Consider the following 22201-nt stretch of genomic DNA (forward strand, 5'->3'; position numbering starts at 1 on the left):
TATCCTACACACTAGGGGCAATTTACAATTTTATCAAAGCCAATTAACCAACAAACCTGTATGTCTTTGGAGTGTGGAAGGAAACCGGAGCACCCAGGGAAAACCCACGCGGTCTCTGGAAGAACATACAAACTCCGTATGTGCAGCACCTGTAGTCAGAATAGAACCCAGGTCTCTGGCGCTGCAAGGCAGCAACTCTACCACTGCACATGATTACAGTCGAGCCATTCACAGTGTATTGATACATGATAAGGGAATAACATTTAGTGCAAGGTAAAGCCAGCAAATAAAATTCATAGAAAGAGATTTACAAATACATATTTGCCTTTATTTATGTGATATACGATCTCTGTATTTCTTTAAGAAATAACACCGGCATGTTTTCTTGCAGAGTATTGTGTGCACAGGACTGCTCCAGTGGTATCCAAAACCCCATCTCATCCATTGTATCCAGTCATGTGAGGTAAGTTGCTATATTTCATTACAGCCACACAGTCCCTTTGCCATTCTGCTGTCTTTCCTTAAAGCTGCGCTGGTTGCGTGCCTGCCAGTGCCATCTCTTTCTTGAGTATTATCATGTACAATACTCCTTCCCTATCCCAGCAATATGCTAAGGTGTGGTGAGTGAAGAACATGAGGGAAGATACATCAACTCGGAGTATTGAACAAAACTAGAAATGCAATGGAATTGGAATGCTCCTGCAAGGTTAGAGACAGAAGGGACAAACTTGGACATTTATCCTACAAACTAATTACATTGGTTGGAAAATGGCTAGAGTGCAATTATTTAATTCATCTCTATTAAGCAATACAAAATATCACGCACAGTTATTTTCTATAACTTGGTGATTTGTTACAGTTTCTGCCAGTAAAATGCAAAGATTGTGTATGAAAGACAACATTTAAAATATAATCATCTTGAGACACTAGGAACTGAAGATGATGGTTACCAAACAAAAACAAAGTGCTGGAGTAACTCAGAAGATCAGACAGCATCTCTGGAGGACCCAAAATGCCGACGAAAGCATGTCCTCCACATATGCTGCCTGATCCACTAGCAACGCTAGCAAAAACCTTGTGGGTTTTTTTCAGGGCAATCTGGAGTTTGATCAGAATTACATTTGGTAGGTTAAAAATCTCTAATCATGTATTTTTTGGGCATTTAGGAATGGAGCTTGATGGTTTAAGTGGCCTTTTCTTCCCTCTGACTATGTATCAGAAAACTACATTTTCAGATCAAAGTATCAAGTAGGGATGCAGAATACGATTGAATAGTGTATTAAATTCCACAGCACCTTTGTGGCATAATTCTCTTCTGATGTCCAATTTGTGATCTGTTCTTTCAATAGAATTTGGAGACAGAGTTTGTGTTTCATAAATCTGGGGTAATTAAGAGGTCTTTGGAAACTCCATTTTTAAGCACAGTGTTATATTCTCCCAGGTTTATCCCGATTCTGCAAATTATTCTTTCAATCTTTATACAATTCAGGCAATTCTTCAATCAAAGAGTTGTGTTTTGGTTACTGGAATTTCATGCAATATAAGTGTACATCTGTTTACTCACAAATGTAGTAATTTTGCTGCGATACTTCCTGGAGTCAAAGATGTTCAGGAGGAATAGAGTCATACAGCGTGGAAACAGGCCCCTCGACCCAACTTGCCCACACTGACAAAGATGTTCCACCTGCTTACGCTTGACCCATATTCCTATGCATGTACCTGTCTAATTGTTTCTTAAACATTGCAATAGTCTCTGCCTCAACTACTTCATCTGGCAGCTCATTCCTTATACCCACCACTCTTTGTGTGAACTACTCAAGGATTGGTGGCAACTTCTAGGATATCAGCACGTGCAGTAAAGTGAAGCCCAATATCAATCAGCAGAAGTATTTCAGTGTACCATAAAAAGTATTTTTCATTTTGCGAAGGTCATTCCACTCCATCTCAACTCTTCTGCGGCTTAACGAAAGCTTGTTTTCAGCTTTGACACAGAATATGTTGAGTTGTTACTGCTTCTGTTCTCCTGTGTTTTCTATTCTGCTAGTTTCTTGAATCTTCCAGGAAATCTTCGCAAAGACAGTAATCAGATTTACGTGGAACAATGTGCGGCCATAGCCCAGTTGTATTGCCTTCAGATTCCAGGAATAATAATTGCAATTACCATTAGATGATGTGAGTTGAACACGGCAGCTTGGATGAAGGGAAGATTCACCTACTTTTGTTGCTTGAGAATTAATTGTTTTGTTATCTCTCCCAAACCAAACAGAATGAAATTGGCCTCGCTCTTCTCTGAGCAAGGTCAAGTGACTATTTGGGACAGAGTCAAAGAATGTTGTCAGGTTGGAAAGAGTCAGGGAAGATATACAAGGATGTTGCCGGGACTTGAGGGTCTGAGCTATAGGGAGAGGTTGAGCAGACTGGGACTCTATTCCCCGGAGCACAGGAGGATGAGGGGTGTATAAAATCATGAGGGGAATAGATCGGGTAGACGCATGGAGTCCCGTGCCCAGAGTAGGGGAATCGAGAACCAGAGGGCATGGGTTTAAGGTGAAGGGGGAGGATTTTATAGGAATCTGGGGTAACTTTTCACACAAATGGTGGGAAGTATTTGGAACGAGTTGCCGAAAGAGATAGATGAGACAGAGATGCTGGCAACATATTTAAGAAGCAATTAGGCAGGTACGTAGATAGGACAGGTTTAGAGGGATATGGGCTAAACGTAGGCAAATGGACCTGTTGGGCGCTGTGAGAAAGTTGGGCTAAAAGGGCCTGTTTCCACGCTGTATCTCTATGACTATGTGACTCATTTACAGCTCAAGAGACCTTTTAGCCCATCTTGTTCCAAAATGGAGCTACTTAGGTTGCTCGCATTTACCAACTCTAGTCCATGGTCTTGTAGACAATGGTTTGTCAAAAGCTCATCCAGGCTGAGGTTGTTTTCTTGACTCCATTGTGATCCCCTGGGGAAAACAACACTGTTTTGCTTAGCTCACTGAGTAAAATATCCCAAGAATAATCAGTTAGCAAATATCACACCAACTCACATAAGGAAATATGAGCTAACCAAACAATATCATTAATCAAGAGAAGTTATGTCATTAGTTTGAGAATATAGCCTCCCATTGTAATTACGATAGTTTTACAATGAACAAGAAAATCATTCACTCATAATAAGTTTTGATGTTTAATATGGTTTGTGCAGCAAAACAAATGTTTTGTTATGTTAGTTATTGGTGTATTTACAATATAATATGACATGGGTGTTACAATGAGACATATGAGCAATTGCCTTCTGGTCTGGTCACAAGCAAAAAGAGAGGACTCAAATTAATATGGTAATTTATACTCTCTCGTGGTGTCTTGATGTAACTTAAAGCCATGGAGGTATGTTTGAAGTTAGTCACAGCTATCTGCTACTATCTATCTGCACTTCTTCTGTAACCCTATCCTAACACAATGTTCTGTACTCCGTTCCTTTCTCTTTTTACACCACCTGATGTACTCGTGTATTGTTTGATTGGCGGCCTGTTCTTTGTACTCCATACTTTCTCTTCTAGCAGTAGCTTGCTGCCTTACAGCATCCGAGACCTGGGTTCAATCCTGACTACGGTGCTGTCTGTATGGAGTTTGTACGTTCTCCCTGAAACCTGTGTGGGGTTTCTCCAGGAGATCTGTTTTTTTCCCACACTCCAAAGACAAATAAGTTTGCACGGTAGTTGGCTTTGTAAACTTGTAAATTGTCCCTAGTGTGTAAGGATAGCATTAGTGGATGTGGATGGCTGGTCGATGCGGACTCGGTGGGCCAAAGGGCCTGTCTCCGCACTCCTATACTATTACTAAAACTCTCATCTTGTCCTCTACCGGTTTGCGTTTTTTTTAAATTTGCGCAAATACGGTACCCTACACCCACACTCCCCCATCCGCCCTTCCCCCATCCGCCCTTCCCCCCTCCCCCGCTTCCCCCTTCCCCCCTCCTCCCCATACACCCCGCTCCCCCCACACACCCACAATCCCCCCTTTGTTCCTCCCCCCTTCCCCACACCACCCCACCCCCCACACCACCCTCTACCCCACACCACCCTCTACCCCACACTACCCTTTCGCCCACACCACCCTCTCCCCCACACAACCTCTTCCCCAACACACACACCCTCCCCCACACATTACACCTCCCCCACACTCCCCTCCCCCACACCTCTCCTTCCCCCACACACCCGCCCCTCCACCACACCTCCCTCCCACCCACTCCCCCACACCCCCACCCACTCCCCCACTTAGTCTAGTACATAACTAAAACTCTGATCTTGTTATCTTCCGGTTTGGCGGTCTTTCTATTTGCGCGAAAACAGTTCGCGATAGCACTATGATTTTTTGCCAGTTCACTTACCTTTCTCTTCTGCTGCAAGTGCACCAAGTTTCGTTCCGATCGGTTGAATGTCGTAAAAGTTAGCGAGGTTTAAAAATCTTAAAAGCCGCACGTGTGCAGATCGATCTTTTCTCCTGCCAGTCAGCGCCGCGCGGATTAGTTCTTCCCCTGTAACTCCCAGAGACGGTCCGCCCCTTCCTGCACCATCGCATCTTTACTGGAGCTGAGGGTGGCTGGCGGAGGTTTCCAACCGGACTTTCGGAGGGACCCGAAGCAGCCCAGCCCCAAGCAGCAGCCCAGCGTCGGAGACTCGACCCAGCCCAGCCCAGCTTGGGAGACCCAGCCCAACCCAGAATCGGAGACGTCGCCGATGTCACCAAACGGAAAGCAGAAACTCTGATCCCGGCGGAGGAGAACGGCCAGCGCCCAGTGCCCGCTGTGAGTCCCCATCGCACCGCCAATTTCAGCCACTACCCCTCTGGGCCCCCTCGCTGGCTCCTGCTCTCTCCCCCGTGATGCCCCCCTCTCCCCCATGGCTTTACCCCAGTCCTTTCTCCGAGCTCACTCCCCCCTGCCCACACACCCATCCCCCCACACACCCCTCCCCCGCAAAATCCCCACCCACACACACACAACCCCACACATACACCCCCCCCCACAACCCCCCACCCACATCGCTGCCCACGCACCCCGTCGCGCGCACACACACCCCCGCTCCCACAAACCCCCCGTCTCCCCATACACACCCACACGCTCCCCCCCCACACCCTGCCGCCCCCACACCCCGCTGCCCACACACCCTGCCGCCCACACACCGCCCCCACACACACACCCTCCCCCACACACCCCCACATCCCTACTCCCCCCTTCCACACCCCTCCCACCCACATACACACCTCCCCCACACCCTCCCCGCTACACATCCTCCTCCCCCACACACCCCATCTCCCACATCACCCTCTCCCCCCTTCCTACACCTCCACATCCACACACACCCCTTCTCCCCTCCCACCCCACTTCCCTCCCCCCTTCCCCCCCTTCCCCTCCTCCCCTCCCACACATGAAGAGAAGGGGGAGGGAGTGCTCGGGGATGAGGGGAAACGAGCCGCGCCTGCGCAGTTAGGGGCTATGGGTGAGAGGTGGAATATTGCTTTGGGGAGTGGGTTGCGTTGGGGGACCAGGCCTCCTGTGTGAATGGGACCCAACGGGTCCCGCTTAGTCTAGTCTCTATATTAAAAACAATCATTCTTTAATGGTTGCCTCCAATATAAACTGAGATTTAAGCCAGCTAAGCAACACTTTTGTAAGCTAAGAGCCAAGTGAAGTCAAATAAATTGAGTAACCTTCAAAATTTATGTAAGGGAAGATTGCAGAGGTGGATCAGTGATTGAAATTGTGGTTTAGTTTAGTTATTGTCATGTGTACGGAGGTACAGTAAAAACATGCTATCCAGTCAGCAGAAAGAAAGGTTGGTGTGCAGCTGCTGACGTCACACCCAGCACAGCCAACAGGAAGTTCTGGGCAATTGTTTTTCTCTCTATGTGACTTTTGTTGTTAACAGTTCATCGCAGACAGGAGACAAGAAGTTGTCAGTGCCTCATATTGCTGTTCAGATGTTTTAGTTTAGTTGGAGATACAGTGTGGAAACAGGCCCTTTGGCCCACCAAGTGCCTGCCAACCAGCGATCCCTATGCACTGGTACTGTCCTACATACCAGGGAAAATTTACAATTTTTTTAACCAAACGCAATTAACCTACAAATCTGTACATCTTTGGGGGATACCAGAGCTCCCATAAAAATACCCACGCGCTCACAAAGACAATGTACAAACTCCGTACAGACAACACCCACAGTCAGGATCGAACCCGTCTCTGGTGCTGTAAGGCAGCAGCTCTTCCACTGCTCCACTGTGCTGACTGTGCACTTGGTCAGGCTCTGGGAATTTATCCCCCTTGATGCACTTTTAAAATGGCAACACCACCTATGTGGTAATGTGTATAGTCTAACACATCACAATTTATATTAAAGTTGCTTTAACTCATTTAAGTAAATTTTAAAAAGTCATAACTAAATTAAATAACTAACTGAAAAAGTAAATAACTTGCCTGCTTCCTCGTGATCTTCAGGCTGGGAATCTTTAAGTGAATCAATAGTTCCATACACTAATCCTAGAGCAGGAGTACAGGGTATATGGAACGAGCTGCCAGAGGAGATAATTGAGGCAGGTATTACAACAGCATTTTAGTTTAGTTTAGAGATACAGTGTAGAAGCAGGCCCTTCAGCCCACCGAGTCCATGCCGACCATTGATCAGACGTCTCTGGACTAGCACTTAAATAGCCGATGCAACAAAGACTATGGAACCAAGTGCTAGTAAAAGGGATCAGTATTTAGTTTCATTTGGAGATACAGCTCCAAAACATTATTTCGGCCCACCGAGTCCGCATCAACCATCGATCACCCCTGCAATAATCTGTGTTGATTTATTGAACTCAAAGGTCTCGTGTGCTTGGACTTCAGTTTCTGAGGCAATGTGATTGTGACCATTAATTTCTAGTAGCTCAGGAGCACCACCAGCAGATTCATTATGGTACTGCAATTCTGGCTACATTGGCTCTTGGAGTACCTTGGTTCAATGCGCCAAACCCTTCTGCCATCCATGTTTCTTTAGGGCAAGCACCTGTGAGCTCTGTGATCAAATAATATTGTAGGCTTTGCTCAAAGGTCTATTGTGTATATTGGATTGAATAATTAGCATGCTCAATGGGAGGTGTGAAAGAAAGAAGCGTGGATTGTAGGCAGGAAATAAAATTCTGCAGAAGCTGGAAGTCTGAAATAAAACTTGACACTGGAGATACTTGGCAAATCAGGCAGCAGCTGTGGAGAGAGAAACAGAGTCAATGCCCAGGCAGAAGACCCTTCATCAGAACTGGGGTCAAGATAGAATCCCTATGTTTTTTACATTGCAGAGAAGGGGGAATGATAAAGAGAATATCTGTGCTGTGTTTGAAGGCAAGTGAATTATGTAAATATTGGAGGTGCTGGGACTGTGAGCTCATGAACAGAAAAACAAACAGTGCTGGGACTGTGAACTCATGAACACTGGAGTTTCTGGAAATCTGAACCAAAAGCAGATGTTGGAAATACACAGCAGGTCACACGGATTCTGCAGAGAGAGAAAAACAATGTTAAGCTTACAGAGGTGCACTTAGACTAAGTTTCCAGCATTCAACCAGTGGACCGATGTTAGAGGCAGTGCAATCTGGAGAATGTGAGGGATTGGGCAAACAAGACAAAGGATGAAAAGATAAATGTTAGGATACATAGAGTTGTAGAGGAAGAGAATGCTTCCACAAATCTCAGAACATAGCATGCAGATAACGAGGTTAAGCTGGAATAGGATATATTTGCATTTATTATCTGAGCCATAGAATATTCATATCGGAATGCATAAAAAAGCTCTATCTTACAGTCTGAAGAAAGGTTCTAACCCGAAATGTTCCAGAGACGCTGCCTGACCCACTGAGTTACTCCAGCATTTTGGTCTATCTTGGATGTAAACCAGCATGTGCAGTTCCTTGCTACGTATAAAATACCATTTAGGCTGCAATTAGAATACTGTGTGCAATTCGGTGACTGTACTCCAGGAAGTATTGTGGAGTACAAACCACAGGTATAGTTGTTTAACATTGTGGGCTGAAGGCCCGTTCCTGTGCTGTACTCTTCTAGTTATGTGACAGCACTACATGGGTCTAGTCAAGTCTTATCACCATGGGCTGATATAGATTAATACAGCATGGAAACAGACCTTTCAGCCCTAAGAGTCTGCACCATTCTTCAAGTAATGATTTATACCAATCCTATTGATGTATTTTTCCCATATTCCTATCAACTTTCTCCAGATTTAACCTCTCATCTGGCGGAAGAACAGTGGCCAATCAGTGACCGAATTCTGCTCAAGTTCATGTCACAGGAGCAGAATTAGGCCATTCAGCCCATCAAGTTTACTCCCCCATTCAATCATGGCTGATCTATCATTCCCTCCCAACCCCATTCTCCTGCCTTCTCCTCATGTTTGACACCCGTATTAATCAAGAACCTGCCAATCTACACTTTAAAAACACCAATGACGGCCTCTACAGCCGTCTGTGGCAATGAATTCCACAGATTCACCACCCTCTGGCTAATGAAATTCCTCCTCATCTCCTTTCTAAAGGTATGTCCTTTCATTCTGAGGTCTGTTATTCTGAGATATCAACTTTATGTACAGTTGGATGCAGAACTGTTATGAGGGCAGATTGATTTTACTGGACTGCCTTCTTTGGATCAAAGGAAACTGAGGCAGATTTAATTGCAATGTGTATTGTGAGATCTATTCATGGTCTACAGGTTAAAACTATTTCCCTTGATGGAGATGAGAATAATCAGGGGGCATAGATTTAAGTTAATTTCGTAAAGATTAGAGGTGTGTTGCAAAATTGTTTTCTTTTGTGAGGGTTTAGGACTTGCTGTCTGAAAGGCAAAATCCATCACAATATGTAAAAAGCACCTGGGCTCCTGAAGAATCATGAACTGTAGGGCTGTGCACCAAGAGGTGGGAAGTGAAAATAGCGAGCTACAAACTGCAGGAGGATCTTAGCAAGTGCAGCAAGTATGGAAATGCAAATTTCCATGACATGAATTGAACATTACCCCACAGGGAATTGGGGATCATTACTTGTATTACACAGGCCAAAATGGTTACAATGCAATTTTGATGATTTGGAGAATCGTTTAACAGTTTACTTGGAAATTGACAAAACATAGCTATCGGGGGGGAGGGGGGGGGGGGGGGGGGGGGGGGGGGGGGTAAACAATGTTGGAAGAAATACCTTTTTACATGTAATTTCCCGACAGTAATCAGACACCATAATCTGCCAACTATGTAACATAAAGACCAGTATTTGTAGCTTGTAGTAACTAAAATTAAAAATTCTAATTATTAGATTTATTTATTTCTGAAAATCCTGCTGCAAAAAATATCATTATTTTCTTTATTTTAGAGAACATGAAATATTTGAATCCTTAATGGGCCTGTCCCACAGGCGATTTTTCAGGCGACTGCCAGCGACTGCCAAGTTGCCGGCAGTCGCCTGAAAAACCAGCAACTGGAACGGCAGAGTGGAAAACACAAAAACACACACACACACACACACACACACACACACACACACACACACACACACACACACACACACACACACACACACACACACACACACACACACACACACACACACACACACACACACACACACACACTCACACGTGTCCCTAGTGTGTAGGATAGTGCTGGTGTATGGGGTGATCGAATGTCGGCACGGACTCAGTGGAATGCAGGGCCTGTTTCCGCACTGTATCTCTAAACTAAACTAAGTCCGTACAATGGTGAGAGTGAGAATGTGGTGCATATTTTAATATCAATCCGTTTTTAATTTGTGAGGTGAATGCTAGTGATGGGAAACTTTAATGATAAGGAGAGGCCAAGCCTTTTCGTCCTGAAGGAAAGAAATAGACTGAGTGGAGAGTCTACATAGAGCAGTACAGCACACGAACAGGCCCTTCGGCCCACAATGTTTGTGCCGAGCATGATGCCCAGTTGAACTGCTCTCATCTGCCTGGACATGATCCATCACCTTCTATTCCCTGTCTATCTAAAGCCCTCTTAAACAGCACTATCGTATCTGCCTCCTACACCACCACCACCCCTAACAGTGTGTTCTATGCCACCACCAGTCTCTGGTGTAAAAAATACTTACCCCACACATCTCTATTAAACTTTCTCCTCTCACCGTAAGTTTACGTTGAACGTTGCTGATTTTAAAACCATAATGCAGAGAATTGGGCACATTCGTGCTTTTACAGCACCAGCGATCCGGATGCGATCCAGAGTATGGGTGCTGTTTGTATGGAGTTTGTGTATTCTCCCTGTGACTGCCTGGGTTTCCTCTGGGTGCTCCAGTTTCCTCCCACATCCCAAAGATGTGCAGGTCAATTGGCTTCTGTAAATTGCCTCTGGTGTGTAGGATAGAACTTGTATAATGGGTGACCATTGGTTGGTGCAGACATGGTGGGCTGAAGGGCCTGTTTCCAAGCTGTTACTCTAAACCCTAGATTAAACTCTAAATTGTTGGAACAGGCAGTGACGGATGCTCAGACCGCATTGGGTTCTAAGGAAAGAATGGGTCAACGTTTGGAAGAGAAGGCAGTACCAAGTTGTGAAGGGAACTCACCAGGGGAATCAGTGCTTTGTTCCTGGCAAGGACCATGGGTCTGAACCAACTTGTTGGCATCTGTATTTGTGTAAACTGAATAACAAAATGGCAACAAACTGCAGCATTTTAACAGCAATAGAGAGGAGTTATGTTGATGATGTGTTGGGGATAAGATAATGATCTTCATGAAGGAAAGTGGGCAAGAATTTGTCACAGTTTGGGTGATCAGAGAAATGCAATAAATTTAATATCAGTTAAAATATTGTATAAAGGTATTGAATCTCAACTGATTTTTTTGGAATTAAAATTTGGGGGGAGTGCAAAAGGACTAAGAGGAAGACACTCCTGATAAATAAAACTCCTTGTAACTTAGAGGACATAGGACAATTAGGACAATAAGACCACAAAGACAATTTCGCTGATGGCATTGATAACAAATAAATCTCTCCCAAATGGAAACAAAAAAAGGCACAAAGTGCTGGAGTAACTCAACGAGTCTTCAAAAGTGTCCTAACCTGAAACGTCACCTATTCATGTAAGTAAAAGATCTACCTCCCACAGCCTATACTTCAGCTTCATGTCAGCATATTCACTACATTATCTTTACAGGCTCCCAACACATCAACTTTAAAATTCTCATCCTCATAGAGATTATGCAGCAGAGAAACAAACCTTAGGGTCCAACCAAGTCCACTCCAACTATCAACTACTCATTTATTCTATATATATATATATATTAATCCCATTTGTAAACCAATTCTCTCCCAGCCTGGGCGATTGTTTCACTGAACCCCTGCACTCAGTCCGCCTCGACCTAAGCAATCCTGGGGCTCCTACACTGTCAGAGTGAGGCCCAATGCAAATTGGAGGAACAGCATGTCATATTTCACTTTCAGTTTACAGCCCAGCAGCATGAATATTGATTTATTTAACTTCATGTAATGCTTGCATTTCCTCTCTCTCCGTCCCCCCGCGCTGGTCCTTTTGCAAATTTCACCATTTGTATTCCTTCGTTATCACCTCATCACCTGCCAACAATGGACCGTTGCGGGTTCCACCTTTACTGAGTCATTGATGCAGGCTCTGCTTTGTTCTGCACCTTCCCATACCTGCATTGTCCCCTTCCCTGACTCTGAGTCTGATGAAGGGTCTCAACCCGAAACATCACCTACTCCTTTTTTCCAGAGATGCTGCCTGATCCACTGAGTTACTCCAACACATTGCATCTTCTTTTGTAAACTCCAGCATTTTGTGTCTGCATTTGTAAACTAGCATCTGCGGTTTCTTGTATCTACATCTCCCAAATGGATCTGTCCAGCAAGTGTCAGGTGAGGATATACCAACAGACTTATCCATCAATGTTCACTCTGTGCAGTGTGGATGCAGTTAGACAGGGATGGACTTTATCCCAATCTCCATCATCCCTTTGCAGTTGCTGTTGTGAGTGCCTTTTAATGGTATTGCTACCTTAAGTCAAAAGCCACCTTAGACCATGCCTCTAAAACTCCGACCTCTAACAGGTATAATAACAAGGAGTGAAGGTTCACTGGACATTATTTAGTCCCACTCCAAGTGCACAGAATAAACATTTGGGCAAGTGTTGAGATGCTGAAGCAAAGCAAGAATTTTATTGTCCTATCAGGGACACATGACAATAAACTCACTTGAACTTGAACTTCTTTGTCATTTGTTTTACCTCTTTCACAATGATTCAGGAAGGTGAAAATAGGGGAAAGAGTCATCGAGTCTGTTCCTTCATTCATCAAGGTGGGGAACAATCTCCTATCCATCTCATTACATTGCTCCCAATCCTATGTGCTCTAACCTGATTGATCAACCTTCTTTGTGGAATCTGATCAAAATTCTTCTCACAATTGGATCAGCTGCTCTCATTTCAAAAACAACTTGGGATGAGCAATCAAAAATATTGATCTTGCCAGCAGCGCCCAAATCCTGAAAATCTGTTTTTTTTTAATAGTACACTCTCAGAATTTGGGAATAATACCAGCCATTCTTCAGAGAAGTGTAATTTTTTAGCTGTGCCATTCCCCAAGTGAGGAAGTAGAAAGTACAGCCAAGATATTACAAACTTGTGAAATAAGGGGACACTTCAAACTTTCAGTGTAATAAATATTTCTGACCTTTCAGATCCTGTTCCTCACCCTGCAGTTTTAAAACCCCATGTGTTTTTTTTTTCAAAAGTGGTGCCAAATTCCTTAAGTTGATTTAGGATGTTTGATTTATTTTCAATGCTTGTTTACAACTTATAGTAGACAGGAGTCTAGAGGGCAACAGAGCGGGGCAAGTGGCATGCGTTATGTAACACATTGGTAATTAAAAGGTGAGCAGAGCGTGCATTAATAACAAATGTTAATTTTCACTAATTTCTCTAATCTATCTATCTATTTAATATATAAAACTGTGTGCCTGTCGCCTGCCGTCCGTCCGGCTGCCTGCTGCTTTTCTTCCTTTTGATTCGTTCCATCGTGTGATGTCACAATGCCCAATACTCGCAGATGTCCAATCGGAATGGATCCATTTACATGGACGGCTGCTGGCCGCCTTTCTTCCTTTGATTCACTGCAACTCCGAAACCAGACGCAGAATCGCCGACATCTTTTCCATTTCGGTAGAGATTTCACTTTTCTTTCTAAGTATCCGCTCCTCATTACATTTCGTCGTGTTTAAGTACACGTTTTTAATCAAATCCTCCCCCCCCCCCCCCAATATTTAAAAAATAAACTGGCTTCTCACCCATAGAAGCAGCACCAGCCCCAGCCCCTGATGAACGTTCCATCGTGTGATGTCACAATGCCCGATGCTCACAGATGTCCAATCGGAATGGTTCCATTTACATATGCCTTTGCAGGAGCCCCAGCCAATGGTGAACGTTCCATTGTGTGATGTCACAATGCCCAATGTTCACATATGTCCAATCGGAACTTAAGAGGGAGTTAGATGTGGCCCTTGTGGCTAAAGGGATCAGGGGGTAAGGAGAGAAGGCAGGTACAGGATACTGAGTTGGATGATCAGCCATGATCATATTGAATGGTGGTGCAGGCTCAAAGGGCCGAATGGCCTACTCCTGCACTTAATTTCTATGTTTCTATGTTTCCCTCTCCTCACCCCTCTCCCTCTCCCACCCATCCCTCTCTCCCCCACCCCCTTCCCTCTCTACCCCACCCCCTTCCTTCTCTCCCCCCGCCCCCTTCGCCCTACCACTCTGTCCCTCTTCCACCACTCCCCCTACCTTCTCTCCCCTTACCCCACCCCTCTCCCTCCCCCACCCCTCTCTCTTCCCTTCCCTTTCCCGCTCTCCCCCACCCCTTCCTCCTACCCCTCTGTTCCTCTTCCACCACTCCCCCGTCCCTCTTCCACCACTCCCGCTACCCCTCTACCCCTCCCTCCCTCCCCACTCTTCCACTTCTCTCCCCCTTCTCTCCTCCCCCCTCCCTCTCCTCACCCCTCTCCCTCTCCCATCCCTCTCTCCCCCACCCCTTCCCTCTCTCCCTCCGCCCCCTTCCCCCTATCCCTCTGTCCGTCTTCCATCACTCCCCCTACCCCTCTCCTCCTCCCTCCCCACTCTCACTTCTCTCCCCCCACCCCCTCCATTCTCCCTCCCCCTCCCTCCCCATCCCCCCCTCCCCCACATCTCTCTCCCCATCCCCCTCTCTCACCCCCTAACCCGCTCTCCTTTCTCTCCCAAATCTGTCCCGTTTCCTCCTCCTCCTCTCCCCTCCCTCACCTCTTCTCACCCCCCTCCCCCCACCTGTGTATCTGGGGGGCGGTTAATGTGAGTGTGATGCCGCAGCCCCCCCCCCCCCAATATTTCAAAAAATACTGGCTTCTCACCCATAGAATCAGCCCCAGCCCCAGCCCCTGGTGAACGTTCCATCGTGTGATGTCACAATGCCCAATGCTCAAAGACATTGTTGCCATAGTGGGAGTACAGAGAAGGTTCACCAGACTGATTCCTGGGATGTCAGGACTTTCATATGAAGAAAGACTGGATAGACTCGGCTTGTACTCGCTAGATTTTAGAAGATTGAGGGGGTATCTTATAGAAACTTACAAAATTCTTAAGGGGTTGGACAGGCCAAATGCAGGAAGATTGTTCCAGATGTTGGGGAAGTCCAGAACAAGGGGTCACAGTTTAAGGATAAGGGGTAAATCTTTTAGGACCGAGATGAGAAAAACATTTTTCACACAGACCCTACCCCTCTCCTCCTCCCTCCCCACTCTTCCACTTCTCTCCCCCCTTCCCCACTCCTTCCCCTCTCTCTCCCCACCCCTCTCCCCCTCCCACCATCCTCCCCTCCCTCCCCACCCCCCCTCCCCCACGTCTCTCTCCCCATCCCCCTCTCTCGCCTCCTACCCCGATCTCCTTTCCCTCCCAAATCTGTCCTGTTTCCTCCTCCTCCTCTCCCCTCCCTCCCCTCTTCTCACCTCCCCTCCCCCCACCTGTGTGTTTGGGGGGTGGTTAATGTGAGTGTGATGCCGCAGCCCCCCCCCCCCCCCCCCCTCGCAAACGCCGTTAGGGAAACAGACTCAACGGGTCTGCACTTGGTCTAGTAGAATCTAAAATTCTGGCCATTTTCATCATTATTCTGAATACTGAAAGTAAAATTCCCACCACACTCCCCACTGCCAGTTACTTTATTGGGATGTGCAGATAATTCATGTCCTTACATTGGCATTGGGATCGCCTGGATCGGGCGTGAACGAGCGCATGGACCAGACTGGTGACTCTTGCATGCGGGGTATCAGTGAATCATTTCCATACACTTTGAACTTGTGCTTAGGTGTGGCAATACTTTACTGAACTGTATGCAACAAAAACGAATTTCACTGTACTTCTATACATGTGACAATAAGTAACCATTGGACCATTGACTAGCATTAGTCTGCATCATTGGTTTCAAGCATGAGAATCCAATCTTCAATTAATGCATTTTCAGTAGCTTCCCTTTATATGTTTCCCCAGCTCTGGCTTTCTGAGCCAATGTTTTGTTGTCCTTTCCTTTACTGTGTAGATGTGGAGTTTCCAACCCTACATCCACTTCACCCCCGTGATGAACTGTTTCCAACTTACCTTTCCACAGTTTGTCCACAGCCTTCCTACCACTAAAACTCTCAACATTGTCTGCTGTCCCCCGTCACAACCACTTCAATGCCATCCTGGCCGACTTCCCATCTCATATCCTCCAAACAATAGAAGTAATGGAAAATGGGCGATCATTATCCCAGCTGGCCATAATGACTGCTCATCCAGTACTCTTGATCCTGCTGATCCACGTTTGCTTTCAATCAAAAAATGGCTTGATTTTAAAATTCTCGTTCTTCTTATCAATCCCTCTGTGGCCTCTCAGTAAACAGCCATAACATTTTGGGAATTCTACGGTCCAGATTTTTCCAATTCTATCATCATCCCATTGTTGACAATGTTCATTCAGGTCTAGAACCTCATTGCTAAATCTTTCTTACATCTTTTTATAAGAAAATTTCTGTCGCTTTGACCAACTTTTACTTTTCCTCCTTAATATTTCCTCCTTTTGCTTGGCGTTGCGATTTCACCAGTTATTCTCCTATTGCATGCCTTGGGCTGCTTAAAGGCAGGATATGAATGCAGTTACTGATGACCCATGAACTTGTGTGTTTAGCAATGGACAGCGTACAGCAGAGAGGCCAACATTGTCCATGCTTAAGACAGATAGAGAGAGAGAGAGACAGTGAGAGAGAGATTTGAACAAGGCTGGGATGGGTCTTTGTGCTGTTATCAGGCAACTGAACCATTTTATCATCGACTGGAGAGCAGTCTTGAGCTACTATCTACCTATCTTTAATGGACTTTATCTTGTACTAAATGTTATTCACCTTATTCCCAAATTAAACCTGCTCAATTGTAATCATGTATTGCATTTTCTCTGACTAGTTAGCCTTTCATTGTATCACGGCACACGTGACTATAAATTAAACTAAACTAAACTATAGGGAGTTGGTGTCCAGGTAACGGAGCAGGGAGAACACCAGGAGCACCGGAGGCTTCTCTTTCAATGCTAACCTTTGGAACTGATCAGCAAAACAAGATTTAAACCGAACTCTGGCATTGGGACCAAATCCAAGCCTTTGAAGTTTCAACAAAGAATTCTATCATCAACAGCGTCTAGAGACATTTATTTGGTGCAGTAATATTACAACCACATCTCTGCAAAATAGTGTCAAAACATTTTTAGAGATCGAGGGGAATCTTAGTCCAGACTCTTTGGGCTAAAGTCATAGCTTCACCAGCAGGAACCTATTAAGAACCCGAATTAAAAGGTAAAAATGGCAAAAGTGAAAGAATTTATATTTTTGGCAGGCAGGATTGAGTCTTTTAAAGGAAGTACCAATGATCAGTTGACCACCTTTTATCAGAAGATAGACACAAAAATCTGTATTAACTCAGCGGGACAGCATCTCTGGAGAGAAGGAATGGGTGATGTTTCATGTCGCGACCCTTCTTCAGAGATGCTGCCTGTCCCGCTGAGTTACTCCAGCTTTTTGTGTCTATTTTCGGTTTAAACCAGCATCTGCAGTTCCTTCCTACACCTTTCATCAGAGTTATTTTGTAAAAGCCGCTTGAAAGCAACCTCAGTCAATGGTTGAATTTATCACTTTTAATCGGAAGGAAAGATCCTGCAGAAGCTGGAAACCTGAGATACAATAGAAAACGCTAGAGATACACAGTAGGCCAAGGGACATTTTCATTACTGGTCTCAAAATTAGTTGATATTGAAACTGGTCTGTAGAATTAGTTGAAATTGAAATCCAAATAATCCAACTTGGTACTGGCTCGGGAGCAGCTAGTTAGGTAGTAAGTGGAATGAGGAAAAGTCAAGCAGTTCCAGTATGTACGCTGCAAATCTGAATGATGGAGCTCACAGCTGGTGGCTTAATCTGAGTCTACCTGACATGCAAGTTGTTGTGGGCAATGGGTGGCAAGAATAGAACTTGCTTAGAGATGCCAGCAATTTCTCGTTCAAGTGCTGCAGTTTCTTAGTGTGGGCTCTGCAGCATTCTGTTCAAAGCCCCTCTGCTCTGCCTGATCTTGCTGAAGGTGATGATTCCAAGCTGCACCTACTGAGACCAGCAGCAAAACTTGAACCTGCTGCAAATCCCCAGCAGTTTTGCTGAAGAATTTGCCTGCTGAATCCCAGCAAATTAAACCTGTCAGACACAGCAGTCCCATTATATACTCTATTAGATCACCCCTGTGCTCCAAGGAATAAAGTCCTAACCAGCCAACCTCTCCCTTCAGCTCAGGCCCTCAAGTCCTAGCACCATCCTTGTAAATCTTGGCTGCACTCATTTTAAAACATCTTTTCTATAAATTTGCTGACACTTTGGGTCAGAAAGCATTGATTACAAGGATGTCTATTTAAAAATAGTCCCTGGTTAGTGGCACTGATTGACATTGACTTGGAACTGATATTTAACAGTATGTGTAACTCCATACTTTTTTAACGATTTTTTTCTCATTTTCAACGTTTGCTATTGTAATGAATGTGAATTCATTCCTAGTCATATCTTCACAAAGTGCTTTCCATAAATACAGTACGTGTCACATTTCTTGAGAATACTATGTTTTATTTTTAAGAGGATCAGCCTGATGGATTGTAGAGGGGCAATTAAGAATTAAATGTTTAGACTTGCAAGAAGTGAATCTCGGTAAGGATAGATGATTTCCTTCTTAAAGACATTAGTGAACCAGAATGGTTTAAGGTGAATTTAAGAGTTTTCTAGTCAGTATAATTGTGTCCAAAATATGTGCCTAAATATGCACAAAGGAGATATACCACAGAGCTTCGGAAACATTTAAATTAATATTAATATGTTATTTCAAATTCCAAATATCAGCAGGTTTTGGGTTCCTGATTTGAGAATTAGAAATTATCGACTCAAACTGATAGAAAAAACACTTAGAAGGCAGAAAACATTTTATTACATTCTTTGCAAGTTAAACGAGGATAGTGTTCTCAATACTGGAAAGCTGTGGAAGTTATTCATGTATTCTGGATTTAAGCATGTTGCTGTTTGATATCTTTCCATTTTGGAGATAATAATTAATCTGCACCATATTTCAGCATTAAAATAATTTTGCATGTCCTCATAAAATTGTTTGAGAAAGGTCGAAAGAGATCCTTGTATTGCATTGTATCATTTAATGCTCAGTGTTTCAGAAATAGAACATATCAGTAAAAACTCAAGATTATTTCCTCACACAGTTGATACCTCCTCATCAGACAATCATTACAGGTGCGTGTGTACTACACCATGAGCATTCTTCCATCTACCGGAAAATGGTGTTCACATGAATTGCTTTTTCTGAAGACAGGGACTACTTGCAGTCTGAGAAAGCACGCATGGTGTGGACCAAGACATTGCCCAAGAGAGTGCAGATAGATCTACGCGAAGCACAATGAACGTTGCACAGCTCCAATATTGTGTTACTTTTGCAGAGAATTTGTAGGAGTGTAGGATTTGAATGCCGCAGCATTAGAAATAGAAGCAGACCATCTAGTCCCTTGTACCTGCTCCACTATTCAATAAGATTATAAAAAGGGACTAGGGTCTGTGCGTGATGTTCTACAATTTCTTGTCGTCTTGGCGCAAGTTTTGGTGCTACTCGAAAAATATAAATGTTATTTTAAGACACCTGGTTCTAGACACCCAGGCCAAGACATTAGAAGATACTGGAAGGTCATTTCTCCACTGTGAGCTTGCTCAGAGTGAGCTGTGACTGTATGCAGGTTTAATGTGCGGCTAATCCTTTACACGAACCTGCTTCTGAGCTTTCACAGTTTGTAAAAGCTGCTTTTCCCGGAGTGTGCAATGCTTCTCATTTTACAGACCAATATGGGTGTGAAATCCCACAGGTGACCAATTAAAGGTGTTACACTGCTGCTGATGACAGAAAGTCAGGTGAACGTTAAAATATTGTCCAAACCTTAGGAAGTGATGTCTGTGTCCGACAAGAGAAATGGGTGCAAAATTATTTAATTTTGTGTTGATGTGATTTTGTGAACCAAGTAACACCGTCTTTTTGGCATTGTGTGAATTAATTCCTATTCCAGAATGATCTGTTGCTTTACTGGCCAATATTCCTCCTTCAGCATTTGCCATCCATACTGGTTCACCTTTGCATTCATAATACCAGGAATTGCAATGCAATTCATTGAATGCAGAGTTCCTTCCCCAGACAGACAAACATGAATTAAAAAAAATGGAAATCTTACTTTTTTCACTCTTTTGTTCATATAAGGTAAATGCCAACTCTTTAATGGCCCCTGACTGCTTTACTACATCAGTTCATAACAGTGTGATACTATCCAGATGCCTGCTGTATTAAAGTGCTCGATGCTTTCGTTCCATTACTGGCCTCTTGCTTTGAAGCTGGGCCTGTGTACAAGGAGAGTGAACTAATATCTCGAATCATTCCTATCATGCATTCATGACTCTGGGTTTTCAAATGACCCTATGATTAAGGATTCTTCAATGTATTAGTTACTGCAAATAGAGAGAGTCCGAGAGAGATACGGCATGGAATCAGACCCTTTGGCCCAATGATTCCATACGGACCATCAACCACTCATCCCACACTAATCTAATTCAACGTCATTTTCTTCACGCTGTCATCGATTCCCCCCAGATTCTACCACTCACTCACCCACACACAAGGGGCTATGTAAGCAGCCAGTTAACCTACCAACCCACTGACCTTGGGATGCTGGAAAAAACTGGATCACCCGGAGGAAATCCACATGGACATAAGGAGAACATACAAACTCCAAACAGACAGCACCTGAGGTTCGGATTGAATCCTGATCTATGACACTTTGAGGCAGCGTCTCTACAAGCAGTGCCACTGTGCCTCCCCATAATGTGTTTAAGATTACGTGTTAAATAATATTTAAGATTCATTATTATTTGAAGAATGCTTTGACCGACTTGCCAGCTATAAATAGAAAATGACGGAACTTATTTCTATTTATTTGTTATTTATAAATATATTGTTATTTATTTGTTATTTGCGACTGGGCATCTTTGACCAGGTCAGCATCTATTGCCCAATTTATATCATGGTCTATGGACACATTTATCTGTTTTGTAGTAAATGCCTACTATTTTCTGTGTGCTTAAGCAAAGCAAGAATTTCATTGTCCTATACAGGGACACATGACAATAAACTCACTTGAACCATCTAAGATTGCTCTTGGGAAGGTGTGGCATCTTCTTGAACTAATAGAGCAACACAGTGGTGTAGCAGTGGAGATGCTGCTTTACAGCTCCAGGGATCTGGGTTCAATCCTGACTGCGGATGCTGTCTACGGAGTTTGCACATTCTCCCTGTGATCATGTGGGTAAATTGTCCCTAGTGTGTAAGATAGAACTAGTGTACAAGTGATCGCTGGTCGGCGCAGTCTCGGTGGGCCGAAGGGCCCGTTTCCATGCTGTATCTCTAAACTACTTGCAGTCACTGTAATGACTGTATAGAATGGAATGCCTTTTATTGTCATTCAAACAGCTTGGTTTGAACGAAATTGCATTTCCTACAGTCTTATAATACAAAACAAAACCCAAGACCCACACTTAACAGAGTTTACACAAACATCCATCACAGTTAATCTCCAACACCTCCTCACTGTGATGGAAGGCAAAGTCTTATCTCCTCCTTTTGTTCTTCTCCCGGGGTCCAGCAGTCCAACTGCAGCATCAAGGCGAACTGGGGCTCCCAATGTTAAAGCCCCCAGCAGGCGATGGTAAGTCCCGTGGCCGTTTAAGCCGCGCCGGGCGATGTTAGGCCCCGCTCCGAGTCCTTTAAACCCTGTGATTCCAGCGGGAGAAGCTGCCATTGCGGGAGCTCCGAAAAGCGGTCTCCCACCAGGGACATGCGAGTTCCCGATATTACCGTCCACCGGGCCTGCAGCCGGAGCCTCCGAAGCTCCGAAGTCGGGTCGCAGCCGCGCGCCACCACAGCTCTTCCCGCTCTGAAGACGGCCAGCTCCGCGATGGCAGGTCTGCAGGCTCCGCAACTGGAGCCCTCAGGTTCGTCCCGGCCTCCACGATGTTAGGCGCAACGACACCGGAGACCCAACAGGGAAAAAGTCGGGTCACCGTACAGGGAAGAGACTAACGGTTTCCCCCCCACCCCACCCCCCACATATACACAGCTAAAGAAAAATAATAAAAACTAGAGTCAAGACATACATTTAACAAGACAAAAATTTAAAAAGACAGACGGACTGTAGTCGAGCCGCTGCTGATAGGCGTCGCCACACCTACCCACAGTGTATCCCACAGTGTTGTTGGGAAGGGAGTTCCAGGATATAGACCTAGCAATGAGGTAAGGCTGGTGAAATATTTCCAAGTAAAGGAAACCTGCAAATGGTTGTGTTCCCATTTCTTTGAAATCCTTGAGATTTAACAGAACATTCTCTGTAACTGTAACACTATAATGCTGTAACACTATAGTCTGCACTCTGGTATTTTTCAATGCACTACCTGTTGTACATGTGCAGTGTACATGTTACATAAAGATAGC

At 44.6% G+C, this 22201-nt stretch overlaps 1 protein-coding gene across 1 annotated transcript in view; it reads left to right on the forward strand.

The window, feature by feature from the left end:
- Positions 1 to 22201, forward strand: part of LOC116977716 (pappalysin-2-like) — a 280018-nt gene that overhangs the window by 226003 nt on the left and 31814 nt on the right. The window contains exon 20 of the mRNA XM_033028424.1: positions 392 to 463. Within this exon, the coding sequence (XP_032884315.1) occupies positions 392 to 463 (72 nt within the window). The remainder of the gene's footprint in view (positions 1 to 391; positions 464 to 22201) is intronic.

Source organism: Amblyraja radiata, chromosome 10 (genome assembly GCF_010909765.2).
Source record: "Amblyraja radiata isolate CabotCenter1 chromosome 10, sAmbRad1.1.pri, whole genome shotgun sequence".
Lineage (NCBI taxonomy): Eukaryota > Metazoa > Chordata > Chondrichthyes > Rajiformes > Rajidae > Amblyraja > Amblyraja radiata.